At 34.1% G+C, this 21646-nt stretch overlaps 1 protein-coding gene across 1 annotated transcript in view; it reads left to right on the top strand.

Moving 5' to 3' along the window:
• Positions 1 to 21646, top strand: part of LOC132115643 (guanine nucleotide exchange factor VAV3-like) — a 61543-nt gene that overhangs the window by 17347 nt on the left and 22550 nt on the right. The window contains exons 3-15 of the mRNA XM_059524054.1: positions 8802 to 8860; positions 8960 to 9025; positions 10091 to 10199; positions 10300 to 10392; positions 11338 to 11406; positions 11499 to 11602; positions 11685 to 11784; positions 12354 to 12449; positions 15841 to 15909; positions 16837 to 16923; positions 18132 to 18217; positions 18330 to 18462; positions 19752 to 19861. Coding sequence (XP_059380037.1) covers positions 8802 to 8860; positions 8960 to 9025; positions 10091 to 10199; positions 10300 to 10392; positions 11338 to 11406; positions 11499 to 11602; positions 11685 to 11784; positions 12354 to 12449; positions 15841 to 15909; positions 16837 to 16923; positions 18132 to 18217; positions 18330 to 18462; positions 19752 to 19861 — 1181 coding nt within the window. The remainder of the gene's footprint in view (positions 1 to 8801; positions 8861 to 8959; positions 9026 to 10090; positions 10200 to 10299; positions 10393 to 11337; positions 11407 to 11498; positions 11603 to 11684; positions 11785 to 12353; positions 12450 to 15840; positions 15910 to 16836; positions 16924 to 18131; positions 18218 to 18329; positions 18463 to 19751; positions 19862 to 21646) is intronic.

Raw genomic sequence — 21646 nt, 5'->3', positions numbered from 1 at the left:
AAAGTTGTTTAAAATTAATATCACACTCGTCAACGTGTTGTTGTTGTTTTTCATTTGTGAATCTTCCAAATACGGTGATATTGTTTATTAACCACATAATATACTTTACAATACAATTGTTTATGGGCTCCAAATATTGATATATGTGATTATTTGTTACATAATTCAGTGAAACATGTAAGTCTTCACTTTTTTTTTAAATCAACTGCAAACCTTTGTTTATCCTATTGATAAAATTGAAATTAAATGCATATAATTAGCATCACAGTGTAAAAAATAAATAAATAACAATAATCCATAAATAACCAAATAATGTCCTGACATAAAATTACTAGTACATTGAAGAAAATGTCTGTAAACTTAAATTAAGTTTACGGACATTTTATTCAACCCTAAAACACGACACAATGCAATGCATTGCAATTAATGACCATGGACTAGTAATCCAGGGTTCACACTGTCTGAAGAAATTTAGAACGAATGTGTCTCATTTTTATCAAGAGCACAGTGATGTCATCAAAGCAGAAGCGAACACAAGACAGGTTGTACACCACTCCTTTGATTCCATTTCGTCATCAGGTGACATTCAGTTGAGATTCCACTTGCTTTGAATATTTTAAATAACGTTCCTATTTTTGTCAAAGCTGAAGGATGTCGGCTCTCGGGGCGCAGGAGGACTAATCCTCTCGGATGTGTGGGCAGTGTGTGAGTGTTGGAGAAGCTGTGTGTTTCCTTATGGTTGAGGAATTACAGAGGAGTTTCAGTTGGATGTGAAACACTGAGAAATACTGTTTTCAAGTTATCATTTTCATGTTCTGATAAAGATCTTGAGTTTGTGAGGTTCCCTATTATGACTAACGTGTGCTGTCTGATATGAAATACTGTTTAAATCTGATTCACGTTACAAGAAAATTAGAATTTTTCATACGAAGAACAGCAATGAGCTGAGATCATTATGTAGGTCATAAAAGCAGCTGTTTCCTCTCAAGTGGGACCCACCTGGCTTAGATCAGTGTTAGCGTTGGGGTTTTCAGCACAATATTACTCAGGACTTGTTGTGAATATGGTTCCACATTTGTTTTTTATCTCCTAGAAGATTGGCGTAGAGATTAGGATGAACTGGCCAAAAACTGTGGTATTGCAAACACAGTCTTAAAGGCCAGAAAGTAAATTTCATCCTGTTCGTGATGTTTATGTTTTTGTCTTGCTCAGGAATCGATCTGCAGATGTTCAGATGGACTGTTGGGAATTGGATCAGTATGAAAAAAGGCAGAAGTTTTTATTTCTTTTGTGGAACAAAAGGTTATATAAAATGCTAAATCTTAAAAGGTACATAACATACACAGTTTCACCTAATCTCATGTTAATCTTGAGTACCTATAGAGTAGTACTGCATCCTTCATATATCCAAAATGTCTTTAGTTTTATCATATTTATAAAAGAAAAATACAGATTTCCGATTCTCTCTGGAAAAAGCTGAGCTCCTGGAGCTCCTATAATACTGATGTTTCGTGTTGTTTACATTAACACATATTCACTTATGTGCTGATTTCCAACAAAATACAGAAATCTGATGCAGTTGTGCTTACATGAATGGGGTCTTTTATCTCTGGGACTGCTCCATGTTTTAATAGCCAACAATGTGCAAATACAGCATCGACTTGGGCCTTGTTTATAAAACATTCGTCACTGAAATGACAAGGACACACAAACGCACTTGCTACACTCCGTTGCTGCTCCGGAAAAACAAACTGCATCCACTGGAGACATTCTCAAGCAAATTCTATGCAGCGCTGCCGACGATTTCACGATGAAGCGCGTTGAGGTGCGTGGTCTCGCTCTCCTCTGGTGGACGTGTGCGCGGGTGCGCTTTTCTGATGTAAAAAAAATGCTCATATAAGGAGTTCCGTTCTCGTCTAAGTCGTTAGATCCACGATCGAAAAAAAAAAAAAACAGCTGAAACTTGTACCAACCCAGAAGTAAGATTTTCAGCACAGAAATTCTCTGTCATTTGTCCAAATTATTCTTTACAACTTTGGCCATGTTTAGCATGAGAATCCATCTTTTTAACACTGTGAACAACTCTAAATACATAAAGCACCATTGTACCCCCCTTTAAAGGAATAGATCACTCAAAATGTGCACACTGTTAAGCCATCCAAGATGAAGATGAGTTTATCGGAACAGATTTGAAGGAATTTAGTATTATCACTTACTTACCAATTAATCCTCTGTAGTGAATGGGTGCCGTCAGAATTAGAGCCCAAACAGCTGATAAAAACATCACAATAACATCCAGTCCATCAGTTAATGAAGTGAAAATATGTGTGTTTGTAAGAAACAAATCTATCATTCAGACATAACTTTAAGCTGTCACTTCTGGCCAAAACACCATAATCCATAATGATGCTTCCTTTAGTGAAAAAGTCAATCCCCTGTTGTCCTCTCACATCAAAATCCACTGTTTCGAATGATATTATTTTAAATTTTTTTATAACTGTGTTTGATCTGTGCATATTTCTGTCCTGAGTCAGTCAAGATGGCTTTTTTTCACTAAAGAAGGCAATATTATGTAGAGGGTTTGTATTTTAGGCAGAAGCAACGGTTTGAATTTAAAAAGTCTTAATGATTGGTTTATTTGTTACAAACACGCAGCTTTTTGCTTCACAAGTTTATTGTGCTGTTTGGACTCTCATTCTGACGGCACCCATTCACTGCAGAGTTAGAGTGCAAGTGATGAAATGCTGTAAATATGAACAAATCTGACTTGATCATTGAGTCAGAAAGTTCATTTTAGTGTTATATCTATTCCACTGTTTTTTTTTTTTTTGTGGAAAGCACACATTTTGAATGGGAACTTTCCGTGTACGCTTTGAGGGCTGTGGACAATGAGTGTTGAAGAAAGCTGTCTCTCTGTTTATGGCCCGAATATCTATAAATGGAGTTAAACAAATGAGTGTTTTTAAATATGCAAATGACAAATAATTTTCAGTCATTACAGACCCCTCTTTCTGGCTGGTCATGTCATTCCTCAGGTTAAAACATCTGTAAGTGTATTCTGCTTTCAGCTGCTGTGGATTTATTTATAAGGCTGTATTGTATTGTGTCTGAGCTCTGCTTTAATTACGGTACAGCCATGAAAGAATTGATGAGTAAAATGAATAATTAATCTGCATAAAAATTGTAAAAATTATAACTGGATGAAAAATTCATTTCATTGTCATGTTATATATCACCTTGATAGTCATGGGACCCTATAAACAGCTTCCATACCAGTGTCAGTCAGAGTTCCTCTGAGATCTCTGGATGGCATTATATTAAGCTCCAGTGATCCATAAGCACTGATCTTGAATCTAAAAGTAAGGAACGCTTCAAGAACGTGGCTTCAGGAAAACCGCAAAGAGGGAGAGATAAAAGAGTGGCTATAAAAGTCGGTGAGCCATAATGGTCTCTTAGTTGAGTCTATATGAAACAATGCTTGTCTGCTTTTAGACAGAGACACAGAAATAGACCACAAAGGCTGCTGGGGGACTTTAACATCTGACTGAGGCTCATAATTAAACATTCACTCTTACAGTACAGTACAGTGTCATTATGGATAACAGTTTCAGGGAATAGAGATGTGCACTGTTTTTAACACAGGAGGTCTGTGTTTTATGTGAAAGATAAAACTGTTATGAAAAGGCTGAAGTATTTTTCATAATATAAACAAGTTTCGAGATTCGATTCAAGATGTTTCAGTCTGAAAAAAAAACCTTGCATTATTTTATGCATGATTTTATTCTAAATCAGAATGCAGTGAGGATGGTTATTGGTTGAGGTTTGAGTTTTTGTCTTGTAATAATGTAAACGTAGAAAAGCACAGAATATAGCAGTTTAAAGCAGACTTAAAGATGACTAACATTTATGATTATGCATTAGTTAAAAGCAAACTGAATTGTGCATTCAATCTATACATAGTACAAGGCCCTATGATTTCTGTGGTGTGGAAAATGTGGACAGAATTGTGGATAAAAACTGTCATGGAATTTAGAATTTTGGATGGATAAATCAAAAGTAGTGCTGAACACGAATCAAAATTGCTATATTTAGAATGGCAGAAATTTTGAATAGCAAAAGACAGAGATATGGATGAAAATCAATGGCACTGATCTGTCTACTTCATTTTATCGGATTAAATATTTAATGTTTTATGTCTTCATTTGATTTACACCGGTTTTGATGATAAATTTGCATTAAATCATAAATCTAGAAAAGTTAAAACACATAATACAGAATGTTAGAAAAAAAATATTATTAATACAAAGGGCCCTATTATTGAATTTTTTTTTTTTTTTTTTTAGAAATTATTAAGTTGCTGTAGTCTCATGAATTGATTATTCATGCTTTTTGATTGAATCCTGAAAAATCAAAACAAAACCACAAAATTTATGAAAAATAAAATACAATGTAAAATAATAAAACATATTTCAAAGGCCCTAAAAACATATTTTTGTTGTTCGTTTTATAATTTAAATTAGTTACTATTAAAATTGTATTTAACAATTTAAAATACATTTAAAATAAGTCAGAACAATTTAGTGTTGCTAACGCCATGCTCCACTCTTCCCATTTGCATTCATATACATTTTAACCTGAAATATTGATCTTGATAAATCAATAAGTTGAAACATGAGCATGAGTATTTTTTAATTAACTGGTTGCAAAGTCCAAGAGTGATTCAAAAATGATGCACACGTAAATGCATTCTGTAAATGAGTAATCATAAAACTACATGGAGTACCGCAAAATACATTAAATAGACAGAGCATCCAGAGTGAATGATAATTTTTTTATTTCTTTTATTTATTGCAAATAAACTTTACTGTTTGTTACGTTTTGCATATTAATTGTCTTACTCAGACAGGACTATTGTAGAAATAAAGCATCCAAATATTCCTCCCACTGCCTGTTCCACACACACACTTCATGTGTGGGTGCTTCTTATGCTTTAGATAGCTTTAAATACTTGCCTAATATTTGCATATTAATTGGCTTTCCAGTAAATATGAAAGTGTTTGTACTTGTGCATCTGTGCGTGCATTTGTGTGTCTGTACACCTGCAAGTGTGTTTGAACGGATCTTGCCAGTGACCTTGTAGGCTGCTGATGCCAGACTAGGACAATCTGATCTGTGTCAAGCTCTGTACTTGAGACATCTTTATCTTGAGACAGATAAAGACAAGACAAGAGACAGACAGGAAACATGCACTTGCACTTTGATGATAGATGGGAGATGATATATGGGTGGCACTTTTCTCAAATATGGTATCATTTGCTTTTAAAATGACCTAGTCTAGTTTTAAACACTCTAAATCAATCTGTGTTTAGACATGTTCCACATAATGTCTTAATATAATAATATAGCATTTAGTCTAACCCTCTAATGCTGACAGGCTATATTTTCTAGGTTAAGCACCTTTTTTCACTGACTAGGACCTAAAAAGTGAATAATGCTACTTACTAAATAGATTTTTGTGTAATGACCACTGAATTGTATAAGTGATCATTGACCCAGTCGGCAAAAATCTGTAGTAGATTCTTCTTGTCTCTTTCTCGCTTTCTTCTCATGTATTATGAATATTCCTCTAATCAATATTTCATGCCATTTATTGTGTAGCCTCTACACATCAGTTCATATATTCTTATTTTAATTTAATATTAAATTAATGTAATAATTAGACTATTAAAACATGGCTTAAGACATGAATAAATATCTAATCTGATCTAATAATACATGAAAATGTTTTATATATTTTAAAATATATTTTATATATTATATTTTCATTTTTAAGACCCATAAATGCTAAATAGTTTTTAATATTAACATGTTTTTAAGGAACTTGTTATCTAATTTAATCAGATTAAAAATTTATGCGAAAAATGACTGAATACATTTTCTCTCTCATTTCTCTGTTCTCATGAAATCTTTGTGTGCTGAATTATAAATAGGAGAAAAGCCACAATGTTTTTTAGAATATGAAACTGGACTCCAACAGACTCACTTAGCACACTTAAAGAGTCATACCGAAATCTTTTTTCTGTCACTTCAGTGAATCTGCATCTGCAAACCAACCAAAAAAAAAAAAAACTTTCATTTACACTTTTTAAAGAAACAGAGCAATTGTATTTCAGAGACAACCGCTTAAATATTCGCAGAGAGAAACATTCCCACAGTTATTGTTATCCTCAGGAAACAGTCTGAGGATAACCCTGACTCACTTTTGCTGGGTTTACATGGGGGTCTTTGAAGCACACACCACCTGTTAGAAACAGTTCCATCCTTTTCCTCTTCTTCAAAGCCCTTATAGATGCAATTCGATCCTGGAAATAAAGGGGCTTTTCCCTCTGTGTTTTATATTTTTGTTCTATTTTGATGGTCCATCCGCCTTAAATTCCCAATGCATCTTCCCTTTTCTAAAAGAAGCATGTCAGGCACTTTTAAAAAGTCATAAAAAGCTCTGTGCTATTTTTAATGCCGAGAGATGGCCTGATGTTCTATTACCTCTTGAAAATGAAAGTAACCATTGCTTAGTTTACACCAGCCCCATTTTTGGTCTTCCTGTTTTGTGCTGTTAATGAGAAACACAGTGAAAGGTTGTAACACTACATTTTCAGCGTGTTTACTGTCAAACCTGTTGGAACATACTGTGATAGGCTTGAATACAAATCGCGTAATTTACTTTCTGAAGCATAAGTGTTACAATATAGCAAGGTGCAGATATGAGGGTGGGAGGGTGGAAATCCCAGCCGAGATTTTCCCAAACAGAACGTATATGACATGAACGAACAGATAGACAGTTTCATATGCCGCCAACGTGTGTTTTTGGGTGAGGTGATAGGAAGAAAAACACCATTATCTTCTTACAAGCTTGTATGATTTTATTTTCTTGTAAAGCAAAAAAAGAAACGTTAAACGGGATGTTTGTGCTGCTCTTTTGCATACAATAAAACTGAATGTAGGCTGTCAATCAACAAAAAAAAAACACCATTAAAAACCATAAAAAATAGTCCACGTTGCTTAAAATCTATTGTGTAATTTCAGAAGACTTGGAAAGTAGTGTATTGGTCATATGAACTACTTTTATGCCACTTTTGTGGTACTTTTTGTCATTTTTGGAACTTGAAAGCCCCAGGTCACCATTAGATTTCATTGCAAAAGAACATTGTGAACATTTTTTAAGATTTAGATGAAGATCCAATATTTAGATTTACAGTTTGTTTTCTTGTTTAGACAGATTTGGAGAAATTTAGCATTACTTTCTCACCAATGGCTCCTCTGCAGTGAATGGGTGCCGGCAGGATGAGAGTCCAAACAGCTGATAAAAACATCACAATAATAATCCAAAAGTAATTCACAAGGCTCCAGTCCGTCAGTTTATGTTTTTTGTTTGTAATAAACAAATCCATCATTAAGGCAATTCAACTTTAAACCATGGCTTCTGGACTTATGTGGATTATTGTGATGCTTTTAATCAGCTGTTTAGACTCTCATTCTGACGGCACCCATTCATTGTAGATGAATTAACGGAGAGCAAGTGATGTAAAGCTAAATTTTTCCAATTTATTTCTGATTTCCTTTAAACTTCTGCTTTTGTTTTTCACTGAAGAAAGAAAATAGTAAAGGTTCAACCATTAAAACATATTGATTACAAAATGTAAGGCCTTTTTATATTTGTTTTTCTTGTGGGAAATGCACAGAAAGTGAAGGTTTTCAGGTTCAAAATGGACACATTTGTTCCTAAAAGGCCATACTGACTGGTTCCCCAACAATGCAGATTGATTATAATAAGTTATTTCCCCTTAACGTGCCAGGCTGGTTGCATAAAAGGTCAAATGAGTTGGATCAGATCTCTTTGAAAGACTGAGTCTAGAAAGACAAGATGAGCATCTTTCTTGATTTCTGAACACATCTTCCCCAGGCGCTACGAGTTCAAATGCACAAATTACCCATGTGCTCATCATAGATATGGAAATCTGAATAAAGCTGAAAATTATGCATTCTAAAAAAGGCACAGATTTGATGTTTTAGTGTCAGCTGGTGATTTTTGACTGTGCTATAATTGTAGCTACATATAATTGTTTGACCAGGTTTGTGTCTGTTTGCATTTGGATGCACACCTGTGCATGACCTGATCAGGAAGTGTTGATTTTAATGATATGAAGAGTTGTTTATTAGCTTGAACACTCTTGGTGATAACAGAGCATACAAGATAAATTTAATTGATGCACAGTGACCTCTGCTGGTTCTAATGTTGAGGTGCTGTTTTTTTTTTTTCAAAACTAAAGACGATGAGTTTAAATCTTTGTATATCATGTCTTTCACCATTAACATTTACAAACAAATTTCATTTATAATAATTTATGGTTATTTTATAATGAAAATAAATAGGCCTATTCATATTTAAATGCATATAAATGACTGTGTTACTGATGCATCACATTTTATGTTCATGCTATATATATATATAAATATAAATTTTTACATGGCTTAATTCCAATTGATAATGTTGAAATTTGGTGGTCAGATAATTTTTTATAAACTGCATAATTTATTACAGTCCCAGTCGGTGAATATCTTGCAAATCTCTGGTAGTTTCATATTGTCTCATTCTTCTCATGTAATATATTTTCCGCTTTAAACAATATTTCACGTCCATTTATTTAGTAAGCAGCAGTGTAGTTAACAATGCTAACTGTCTGATTATAATACCATCCCTTACTTAATAAATAATCATTATTTTTCTTCTATTTTTCCCTAAGGTTATGGACACACTGTCCAAACTCTCTCATACATACATTGCACAGCAGACTGGAATAAGGTATTTGAAAAAGAAGAAATGAATAATTATACCTATTTTAAGTGGCATAAAAAATTCATATTTTATCGCTCTCTCTGCCTCTCTCTCTTTCTATTCTAGGCCGTTTCCCACAGAAGAGAGTGTTGAGGATGAAGAAATTTATAACCATCTAGAGGATCTGATAGAGTGAGTAATATTTCTGCTTCCAGTGTTTCTCTTCCTCCTGATAGTTTAACCTTTGGCTCACTGCAGTCTCTCTGTTAGATATAGCCTCAGGCTGAGGTTAACATGTCCTACTGTCCTACTTATAGATGCACTCACTTACATATGTTTTAAAAATACTTCGTTTTTTTCTTAGTCTAAGTCTTTATAATATACTGTGTCTTTACATGTCAGAAAGTGGCACTCTTAAGTTGAATTTAAGAGCTGTAATACTCTCTTGATCTCTCGATTATGAGTGCACTACATTTCACTCCTGCATATGAGATCACAGATTTATTCTACTTATATTTGATTTTATTCCAGCCTTATTTTCAGTTAACAATCTATATCTAGTCACCGATAACTATTGCTTCTGAGCAATAAAAGCGAAGTAACAGGCCTTTGAGTAGGCTGACAAGTAGCATCAACATAAATGTTTGTTCTCCTCATATGACAAGCTAGAGGATTTGATATTATGCTTCGCAAATATCGATGCTGCTGTCACTATGTTTTGGTTTGACCTCATCACATCTGTTTCTTAGCCACACATAAACAAGGCCCTCTAGCAGAGGGTTGTTTTCCGCATGTGATGGTTTGTTCATATGAAATGTGTTTGTTGAGTGCTTTTCCCTGGAGGGTGATGTGCCTGTACGATTTTATCCCTGTCATGGTTAGGAAAAGAAATCAACACAGTTTGTCTCTCTGTTGTTCTCTTTTACACCCATCTGGAGAACATATCTGAGTGATTTTAAAGCCTGACTCAGCTAGAATGTCTCTTGGCTCATGCTTGTGCTGTAGCTGAAAACCGTGTGTTTCATTTAGAAGAGGGAAACATTATCCTGCAGTTTCTAGAAGAAGTCTTTTTTTCTCCAGCATACTGAATATGCTGAAGCATTTGAACATATCTTGATGTCCTCTTGGGGTTTTGTGTTTCAGCGTCCATCTATTTCTTTCTGCTTACTGTAAACTAACTGTAGTCAGATAGTAATTGTATATACTAAACTAAAACCTTTGGAGAAGCTCTAAATGTCATTGGTCTGTGTGTCTCAGTGAGAATGGTGTTGAGGATGAGGAAGATCTCTATGACTGTGTGTATGATGATGATGAGGGAGGAGAGGTGTATGAAGACCTGATGAAGGTTGAACTGGTACAACCGCAGGTGAGTTCACTGAAAGGCTTTATACAGTGTATATAAACATGCTTTAGGTTGCAAGTCATAAAACGCTCTCTGTTTCACTCTCGTGCTGCTGTAACTACAGAAACAGGCCGAGACGGACGTCAGAAGCTGTTGTCTGATGGAAATCAAGCAGACTGAGGAGAAATACACAGAGACGCTGGACTCCATAGAGAAGGTGAGGCCTCTTTAGAACTGCACAGTCAGACCTGCTGTAATATTATAGCTTTAATGCAGTGTATGAGATCTGTCAAGTGTCTGCTAGATGTAATGAACACATCATTTGTATAAAAACCACAGTAACCACAGGTCAAATCATGGATGAATCATTCGTTAAATCAATCATACCATGTTTAGATTTAACTTACTATGCAATATTTTACCATGATATCCATTGCTGCTGGCAATATACAATGGAAATCCTATATAATACTAGTTATTGTTACAGTTGCCTTATCATAAAATTAAAACATAAAAAAAAATTAAATGACAAAGATTCTGAAAACAATGTCCAGTTTTGAAAATGCTTGAAAAACACATTTAGAAACTATAACTTAAATTATTATTATTATTAATGTTTATTTTAAATCTTATTATAAATATTCAACATTTCTATTGTAGTTACTACAGTAAAATCATGGTCAATTTCCACAGTGTATCATTATTTTGTAATATATTTATTTATTTACATATTATTATTATTAGTAGTAGCAGTAGTAGTACAATTTATGTATTAATAATAAAATTATCCATATTTTATTAGTTTAATTTTTAATATTAGTATGAATATACAACATGTTAATTGTAGTAGCTATAATAAAACCATGGTCAATTAACATAGCGGATTAAATAATCATTATATTTTACATTATATATGTAATAAAGCTTAATTGTAGTTTATTTATTTATTTGTTATAATAATATTCCTTATTAAATGTTCAAAAATCATCATTAAAACGTGTTCATTTATTTGAAATCTTAGTATGAATATACAACATTTTTTATTATAGTTCCTATGATCAAAACAAGGTAAAATTCCACAAAGATTGATTATATTGCAATATGACTTTATTGTGTGCATTAGCTTATCCATAGCAACTGTTTTTATTTTCTCCACCCACAGTTCTTTATGAAGCCTCTGGGACAGTCACTGTCCAGTGTGGAGATTGAAAGAGTGTTCATCAATATACCAGTGAGTCACAAACACCTCTAACGCCGATTTTTGCTTGAATCACTGTGTCATTTATCTTTTGCCTAATATTTTGATGATCTGTATTGTACCAGGACCTTGTGAAGGTGCACATGAGTCTTCTGAGAGAGGTCCAGGATTCAGTGGTCATGCATAATGCCAGCAACCTGTTTCAGATCTTTATAAAATACAAAGAAAGGTGACTGATTTATCCCTTCAGCGATTAAAAGAATGAAACCCTCCTTCCCCTTCTCACATGTGTCTGTTTTCCTGTGTGATAGATTAGTCCTGTATGGGAAGTACTGCAGTCAAGTAGAATTAGCCATTGCGTTTTTGGATGACATCTGTAAGAACAGAGAGGACGTCAGGCAGATGTTAGAGGTAAGACATTGTCAGACTATATTCATAAAACATCTCAGGTCACAAGTGGCATTTTCCATGAATACTGGACACTTTTTTTAGCATCAGAAGCAGAAATATTTCTTGTGAGAAATTGGAAGAATTATCTAACATAAAGTTTACGATCTAATATTTTAATAAAAAGTGTCATTTAAACAATACAGCTTATCTAATTGGTATTCAATTAATTGTAGGTTTGGATGTACTCTGCATTTTGTTATGTGATTTTGTCTCCCCTCATTATAAAAATAATGTAGCATTTGTAAAGAACATGAAACAGAGGAAGTGACTTTATTTTGACCATTTGTGCAGCATAAAATTAATTTGTTATGACATTATTTATGAAAGTAGTTCTATGTATCACTGCTGAAACTGAAGTGAAACTATTCATTTGCTGTTAGACAGTGTCACCTGGTGGTTAAGAACGGTGCAGAACATTTGTGAACATTTATTTCAACGTTTTTCTCTCTTCATCTATTTACAGAACAGTCATGTCACAGTCACAAATGTGTTTTATTTTTATAATCTTTTTTTATTATTATTAATTTCAGTTATGTTCCAAACGAGCCAATAACGGGAAGTTTACTCTGAGAGATCTTCTGGTGGTTCCAATGCAGAGAGTTCTGAAGTATCATCTACTTCTACAGGTCTGACATCATTTTGCTGTATTCCTGCTCATAAAACAACATATTTTACCTGAGCATTGAGTACTTTAAAGCAGATTTATTTTAGAAAAAGAGATACTATTGTAACTAAAAATATATACATTTATATATAATTTATCTAATTTATTATGAGTATAATTTTAAGAATTTTTGTTTTGTTTTCAGTTTTAATTTAGTTAAAGTGTTTGTAAAAATTACATTTTATTGTGTTTTTGTTTTCATCTATATTAGTTTTTTTTTTTTTTGTGAAAAAATATTTCAGTTTTGGTTTGTTTTTTATGTATTTAATTATTTCTATCTATTTTATATTTTAGATTTAGTTAACTAAATGTATTATCTCTATAATGATATGCACTGATTAATGTGCCCTAATGTAACAAACTGTAAAAAATAGGGTCAATTATTCTTTGTTGTATTTAAATGACTGCTTTACTGCTGATATCCACTAGGGGCAGTGGAGTCCAGGTTTTACTCTTCCACTGAGACGCAGCATAATGCATGTTTGAAATCCACCAGTAGGTGGAAGTGTAATATATCCCAGATACCTCCAGTAGGGGCAGTATAATTCACATAATAACAAGCAGCATGCTTTATCGAGTCCTGTATGTTTGTTCTGGCCCTTTTCCACAAACATCTCACGCAGACTGGCATGAATATTTCATAGTGTGTCTCTGTCCATCACATGTTAGGTCTACTGCACGACCCAGCTATGAGGGGATTTAGAAATAAATGTGAACGAAGGCGAGAGAGAAATAGAAAAGCAGAGAGGAGATGTGCATAGCGTGTGTGAACCGAAGCCACCTCGATCCTCCTGCTGTTGCAGGAACCTTTCGGCTCTCAGCGGACAGAACAGTGAAGGTGTTTTCTCTGTGTGTGTGTGTATGTGTCTACTTAGCATGCCTGCAAGGCTGTCCACAGCTCAGTTCACCTCCCTACCCATCTGGCCAGCTGTGGTTTTAGGGAATGTGTGTGTGTGTGTGTGTGTGTGTGAGGCAGGCGCTGCAGATAGAGCGTCTGTCTGTCTGCTGCCCCTCTGGAGAGCAGGCTAGCGTGTGACAGACTGTCTTTCTCTGCTCTTTGCTCTGCCGGAGGAAGCCTTGGTCAGTCAGAGAAAGTGCAAGCCAGCTTTACATAATGAGTCATAATCAAAATTCATTAATAATCTAATATAAGGGATTCTAATATTTATATATTGAAATTAAATTAATTAAATAAAATATTTTTAAATCTTATCTAGTCTTAAATATATTTATTTATTTATTTATTTATTATTTATGGGGTGTAAGAAACCAATACTTTTATTAAACCTTTGCTATTTCAAATATATGCTATTCTTTGAACTTTCTATTCATCAGAATTTTCTGAAAAATGTAAAATAGTTTCAACTTTGATAATAATATGACATGATTCCTGAGCACCAAATCCGCCTATTAGAATGATTTCTGAAGGATTAAGTGTTACTTTAATATTATTTATATTATATTTTTTTATATATTTTAAAATAGCTTTTTTTTCTTTTTTTTTTTTTAAATACTAATGTATAGGTTGAAGTTACTTTTATTAAGTTTATTTATTTTAGTGCCTTAACCTTATTTCAGGCATCAACTTTTGAATATTTATATTAAAATTAGACTTTAGTTCAATTTTCAACAACAGTGTTATTAATAGTAAAAGTTTTAGTTATAGGTTACAACAAAAGCCATGTATCATGCGACACTGAAGAGTGCAGTAACGGCTGCAGCTTTGTCATCACATAATAAATATTTATTTTAATTCGTAATGATATATTCACAATATTACTGTTTTAGCTGTATTTTTGATCAAATAGATGCCTAGGTGAGCATAAGACTCAATCAAAAATCATGGAAACATTTATACTGACTTTTGAATGATAGTGTACAGTATGTCCATATTTAGAAAATTATATTTTTACTGTAACCGTACAAAGAAGGGGTTGTAAAAGTAATGGTTGTAAAACTTACAGACATAAAAATTATGCTTTTAAGAAAAAAGTTCTTAGCCGATAAATATCAGTTTAAAGTGGTGGTATTTTTTACATCAAGTGACACATTTTGAGCAGAATTTGTACAGTTGGGTAGTTATTAAAATGTGCAAAGTGACATTATTGTACAATACTGTGATGCAGGCCTGTGAAATCACATTCGAACAATATTCTCCTGGAATTCTGCAAACGTTTGGATAAGAGATTGGCTGCATTTTATTTCTGCGGTAATCTCTGTGTTCGTGTCATACCTCCTTTCTGTCTCTCTCTATCTCTCTCTCTCGCTGTGTGAGGGCAGAAGGAAGTGAGAATGAAAAATAAGGTGATGTCCGTCTTTCTGCTGATAATAATGCGCAGGTTCAGCTTGACTGACGCAGGGGATTTGGCTTGTGCTGGATGGCAATATATCTCTTAGGCCAAAAGGAAGCCATTTATCAGACCCGAGTAAAGGACATTCATAGCACCCTCCCTTATCCTACAGACTGGCCCAGATGTCTTGTTTACTTCATCCCCGAGCAGGAAGGCAATTTCAACCCCACAAATACCTTTTGCTTCTCATTTCAATTCTTGAACCTGCGATGCAGGTTGGGATATTATTTCAGCTTGGGTGTGTGTGTGTGTGTGTGTGGCCAAAAGATGTAAGTAAGATAGAATACATGCAATGTATTGTAATGCTTGCCACATAATCACATTGTTTATTATATTATTCTTGGCTTACTCTTTGAATTATATCAGAGACACCTCTTGTTTTCAGAGCAGGGTTGATGAATACACACATGTGAAATCAAGTAAAAATCAACACTTTATTAATGCACCATCCTCCTCAGCTAATATTAAATATTGGAAATCCCATAAAAAACAATTCCTCCTGGGTCCAATTCCTTGGTTAGTACATTTATTAATTTATTTGACTTCATTATATTTTTCTGTCAACTGAAATTGCAATTTTATTTATAATAGGTGTGTAGGTAGAAGATATGCAAGCATAGAAAAAAAAAATCTCAGGGCAATAATTGAGCTATTTTTCTTTTCTAATCAAATGAAAACATTCTAAAAAATTAATTCATTGAGAAATAAATAAATAATAGAATTGAATAATAAAGTAATAATAGTTGTGTGAACTTAATTAAAACACTAGAGCATGACGTTGCATTTCTGATGACTGCTAGCTAAATGTTCTCTCTATATTGTTGGTAAACAATCTGCACGGTGATGAGTAGGAGTTATGAGAGCGTGCGAGAGTGACAGATGTCCTCCGGCACGGCTTCGCTCCTGTACATCTGACTGTCTGCTGCATTCATCATCATCTGGTGATAATAAGACACTGAGACGCGGCCCGTAAAAACTCATATCCCGCTTTCTTCCCGACAGGAACTGGTGAAACACACCCATGATGCCACAGACAAAAGTAATTTACGGGAAGCACTGGATGCCATGAAGGTGAGTTGAGCATTTGAACGTCCTTTTCATAAGCTGTCTGTTGCAGGGACTCCTGGGTAGACGTCTTGCCCAGTGTTAGCGCTCATATGAACCATAAAATGACACATTGCGCAAGTTAAATTTAAATTAAATTAAATTTATGCATTTAGCAGACGCGACTTACAGTGCATTCAGGCTATCAATTTTTACATATCACGTGTTCCCGGGGAATTGAACCCCCAACCTTGCACTTGATAGCGCAGTGCTCTACCAATTGAGCTACAGGAACACAGCAAGTTCAAGTTGAAATTAAAACAGTGACAAATGTCTGTCTCTTTTAGTTTTTTTGGGGGTGTGCATGCATCAACTTTTTCATAAGAAGAGCTTTCGTTGAAAATCAATGTGGCCCTCTTGACTCAGACATGATCAAGATGGTGCCGAATGCATCTTGACAGGTAACCGTTTGCTAATTGAAGCAAATCAAGCTGAGAAGATTGTGCAGATTGCACCGAGGGCTGTGATGATTTCATTTGGATAAATTAGCCACTTAGCATTGATTGGGGTATCGGGCTAACGCGGTTAACCTCCTCAAGTGCTCCCCTTTAAAGATCCTCACGGTGGGCGATCCAGCCCCCCACTCTCTGATTATTCTAGATACGTGATGATGAATGAGTCGCTAAACTCCACTCACGGGAACGGCGGGCACAGTGTTCAGAATGAGATTTGTCAAATAAGCCTCGCTTTTCAGACGCTAAATCTTATTTGACATTTTTAGATGGGAATGAGTCCCTTGAAAACATCACATGGGCCGAGATTGTCAATAAGGAAGCTAGAGAGGAAGTATTGTTATTTTTAGCACATAACTAGAAAGACTTTCTTGTGTGTCGTCAGGTCAAAGTCTCAGGGTGTTGAATGTTTAGTGTTGTGTTTGTGTTTCCATCTTTATAGGATCTGGCTCAGTATGTCAACGAGGTGAAGAGAGACATCGAGACTCTACGAGACATCGACCAGTACCAGAAATCTATAGAAAACCTTGTGAGCAAAATCATGTTTTATGCCATTAATTGTTTCATTTGTCCCTTAACAAAAAAATAAAAATAAAACGAATAATACATTAAAATAAACACATTACTGAATAAATAAAGATTCAGATTCTGCTTAATCAAGGATTGATTTTAAGAACCTTGAATTTTAATCTGTCTAAAAATAAAAGCCTTTTTACACAGTTTTACACTGTGATATTGTCTTAAATTATTTAGCATTACACATAAATTGTTTAAAATGTATTTATTTACAGTTTATTTATGTATATCTTATGTGATTTATAATTTTCATATAAAATTATTAGTTATATATAATTTGTAATAATGATATTTGATATTTTAGTATTAATTATAAATGATTAATTGTTCATAAATACATTATATATATATATATATATATATATATATATATATATATATAAACACACGTACATTATAAAACATTACATATATACAATATATAATCTTTTATATTTATATATAAAAATCTAATTTTATTATTAATTCTAAATGATTAATTGTTCATAAATACATTATAAAACAATATATATATATATATATATATATATATATATATATATATATATATATATATATAAATCTAATTCCATATAAAAATATACATTGAAAGTAAATGTTATAAACTACATATAGAAACTATATATTGTGCTACTGTATATACAATTTCAATTATTTTAAACATCTTATAAAACTATACAAAAAAATAATTTGTTCAAACATTTCAGTATTTAACACTGCAAACAAAACATTAAGATCATTCAAATAAATTAGTGAATCATTAACCACTTTAGTTTACTAAAATTAATTCTCTTCACAGTGCAAACTTGAGAGAAATGTTTTTAACAAAGTGTATTTTATTATTGCTATTTTCAGCTTGTTTTGTTGAAAGACTGTGTTTTATGCTACACTTGCTAAAAAAATGTTACTGTACAGTATGTTCCTGGAAAAACTGAACTATTTTAAAAAACACCCAAGATAGTGTCAGACTACTGCACAATGCACTGATTTGCATGCCTACTTTTAGTTCGTTTTCCCCCAACACTGCTCAAAGTAGTTAAGTTGAGACAGTATGAACCTTTGGACAGTTTTGTGGAACTTAAGTCTAACTTAAGAGCATTGACCCCTAGTAGCATACAAGCATGCCTGCATTAAATGTGCACCAATTTTTATGTTCTGCAGAATCAGTCTCTACGTATCTACGGGAGACCGAAAGGTGACAGCGAAGTGCGAGTAGCTTCAGTCGACAAACGAGCCAAACAAGACAGGTGAGATGATTAAAGTGTTTACTAAGGCCTAAGGGTTATGAAGGTGTCACCCTCAAGCGCTCCTCTTCTATTTTCTTCTTCTCGTTTGATCTATGCCGTTCTTCTGCTGCAGGCACATCTTTCTGTTCGACGCCGCCGTGATCGTATGCAAACGACGAGGAGATAACTACGAGATGAAGGAGGTGATTGACCTCCACTCCTTCAAGATCACCAACAACCCAACCTCAGAGAGAGAAAACCGCAAGGTGTGCAGACAGTCTCCTAATTGCCACCAAAGTTCGTTGCACCGAAGCCGAGGGCAGCAAATGTGCTGTTATGCTGTCGTGCCATAATCAGTTGCTGCAGAAGAGCAGCTTTCGTTCGCACAGATGGTGTTTCCTATTAAAAAACCGTCTAGCGACTGCTAACGAACGCAGCCGACACCAGACACGGCTAAATTAGAAAACATGATGTCGTTTGTTATATTACATTACGTGCTGCTGTGCCAGGATGATTATTCGTTAGATAATGCTGTAAATATTACATGTTCAAGACAGAGAGGGTGTGTGCAAGAAAGAGAAATTATGCTGGTAAACACATGCAATGTTAACATCACTATTATTATTAGGGTTCCTCTAGGGTAGTTTTGTGAATGACGATGCCTCAAAATTTGTTGAGGGAAATTGTTTTTGTTCGTCAGAGTCTTGGCTAATAATAATAATAATAATAATAATAATAATAATGAGTGAAAGAACAAAACTGGAGGTAAATGTTAATTGCGACTTTTTATCTCACAATTCAAAAAATACTTTTTTTTTCTTGCAATTGCGAGTTTGCATCTTGCAATTCAAACTTTTTTTTTCTTCTCAGAATTGCGATACAATCTCCAAATTTGGATTTGTAAACTAATATAACTAGATATAAACGCACAATTCTGACTTTTTCCCTCAGAATTGCGTTATGTAAATTCGCTATTGCAAGCTATAAAGTCAGTATTGCACTGATTTAAACTTTCTTTCAAAAATAAGAAAAAAGGAGCCTAGATTTTTTAATGGTAGTGCATGTTAATGGCAGGCCATAGAGGCTTTTCAAAAATCAAAAATTTCCAACCAGATCCCTTACGGTTAATTAATTTAATAATTTCAGACAGACTGCATGTTGCCTTGCATTCTCTATGCCTTTGTTCACATTGCACACAATTTATTTATTTTTTTATCTGACTGTCCACACTGTCATATCTTGCAAATGATGAAATCTGATCCTTTTGTTCAGTGCAGTCAATATCTCCATCAGTTGCAATATGATGTAAACGTCAACACAGTGCTAACAGACGATAACAGGATGACCCTGCAAGATTTGATAATAGCATTTCGTCAGTCTTGCATAAACAACAGTGTCCCCCTCGCACCATCATGTGGTCTGGGGCTTTGTTAGAGTGTCTTTGATGTTTCGAATCAAACGACTTTAAAATGGTGTTTGTCTTTGCTTTATCCGTGCATGTGTGTGTGTTCTGCATTTATAACACGGATGTTCTTGCTTTCTCTCTTTCTTCCAGTGGTGCCACGGATTCTACCTCACACACAATCAGGGTCAGAGCGGCTTCGAGTTCTTTTTTAAAACCAAGGAGGTGAAGAAGAAATGGCTGGAGCAGTTTGGCATGGCATTGTGAGTGTTTTGTTTTCTCTGAAGGTCTACACAGGTCTGTACTGTCCTAATTTTTAGGTTTGTTATCTGTCTTGACAATAGACACAAAAGCGTGATTTAGCTACGATGGTATGTCCTGGCCCTGATTCAAGCCTAAACATGATTAGTGTTTATTTTTACTACAGAACAAACACAGGAATGAGGACAGACTTGCTGAGCCAAGCATTTTTGCAGTGGTGTCCCTTATAAAACATAATGTGACCCAAAGGGTTTTCATTCCATCAGAGTGGTTGGTTCAGTTTTGCAGATAGACTAGAATATACCGAGTCTTAGTTAGTTTGGTTGTTTTAAAGAGGATATGCTCTGTGCTTTTCCAGCAGATATTTTTTATCCCTAAATTCTTTACTGGATCTTTACAGGAATAGCACACTAAATTCAGTTATGAATTATGGGTTACCTGCATGCCTTTCTTCCTTCAGTGGAACCCAAATAAAGAATGACTGAGTTTCCTCTTGCAGTTAAAAAATGAACAGGGACCGAAAATATTTAACTGGAAAAGTATAACAATAAAAGTGGCCCATACGACTCGTGCACTATATTTCAAGTCTTATAAAACTGTATGATTGCTTTGTGTGACAAACAGATGCCATTTTCAATCAAAACAAGTTGTTATTCATTGATAATCTTTGCCTTATGAACTCAAGAATCACTGGTTTAACTTTCTGAATGAATCACTCAGTTTGTAAACTGTATCGACTGAGTCATAAAAAAAAAGAATCGACTCGAGATAAATGTTTGGTTACAAATTGGACATAAGTCAGGAGAGTCAGTGTATCCCAATTGAAAATAGTTTTAGATTTTTGCTTGTTCCCCACTTAAAGCTATCATATAACTTCAGACGACTATAGGAATATACTGTAGCATATCGCACATCACTGTTATGTTAATTTGATGGTGCTTTAATTTTTTAAGCTTTATTAGTTGTAACTGTGTGAAAAAGAGTGACTAAATTTGTATGGGTTTGGAACAACTTGAGGGTGAGTTTTAAACAGGCTGATATTGTTGAAGAACTATTTCTACTTAAAATGAAAATAATGAATATGTTTTGATATTTAAACTTATTGTAGTAGTGGGTAGTTTCTGAAATTGCACATTAGAATATATTATTTCTACATTGTACATCAAAAAAGTGTTAAAAAAACATCCTGTCTTCTATGTTATTTCTCTTTTAATTTATACACATCCAGGGGCTTTTTATCTTCCCTCACGTTAATTTTATTCCATTTACTATTCTTGGGAGAGTCAGATTCAAGTAAATCTTTGTATTATGAAATACTAAGGCAATAAGTGATCCCACAGCGTAGCTTTGAGAAAAAGAGCGAGAAAAGATATTTATAATTCCTGACTGATGACAGCAACAATCAGTGAAATTCAGATGAAAAACGCAATAAACCATCAGACAAGTAATATACCAAATTTCAGATGTCATGCATAGCCAAAAAGGGCACATCCACAAAAAATAAAAATAAAAAAAATAAATAAATAAATACTCAGAATAAGACTGGAGGAAAAAAAAGTGTAATGCACTAAAGACAGGAGACAGGGCTCTGATTAATTAGATAACATGTTTTTAGCAGATTTATCTGAAGGGCTCATTAATTCTGGAGAACAGTGGTGAGTCAGTGCTCTCTTTCTCTCTGTCATGTATCATCAGATCAGTCTGCAGCTGAAAGCTGATTGGATATCAGTGCTGTTACATGCTCTGAGTGTTAATGACATGACATCAGCACACACACACACAGCTCT

The sequence above is a fragment of the Carassius carassius genome, chromosome 35 (assembly GCF_963082965.1).
Source record: "Carassius carassius chromosome 35, fCarCar2.1, whole genome shotgun sequence".
In the NCBI taxonomy this organism is placed as follows: domain Eukaryota; kingdom Metazoa; phylum Chordata; class Actinopteri; order Cypriniformes; family Cyprinidae; genus Carassius; species Carassius carassius.
Note: the sequence above shows the minus strand (reverse complement) of the source record. Positions and strands in the feature narration are given on the sequence as shown.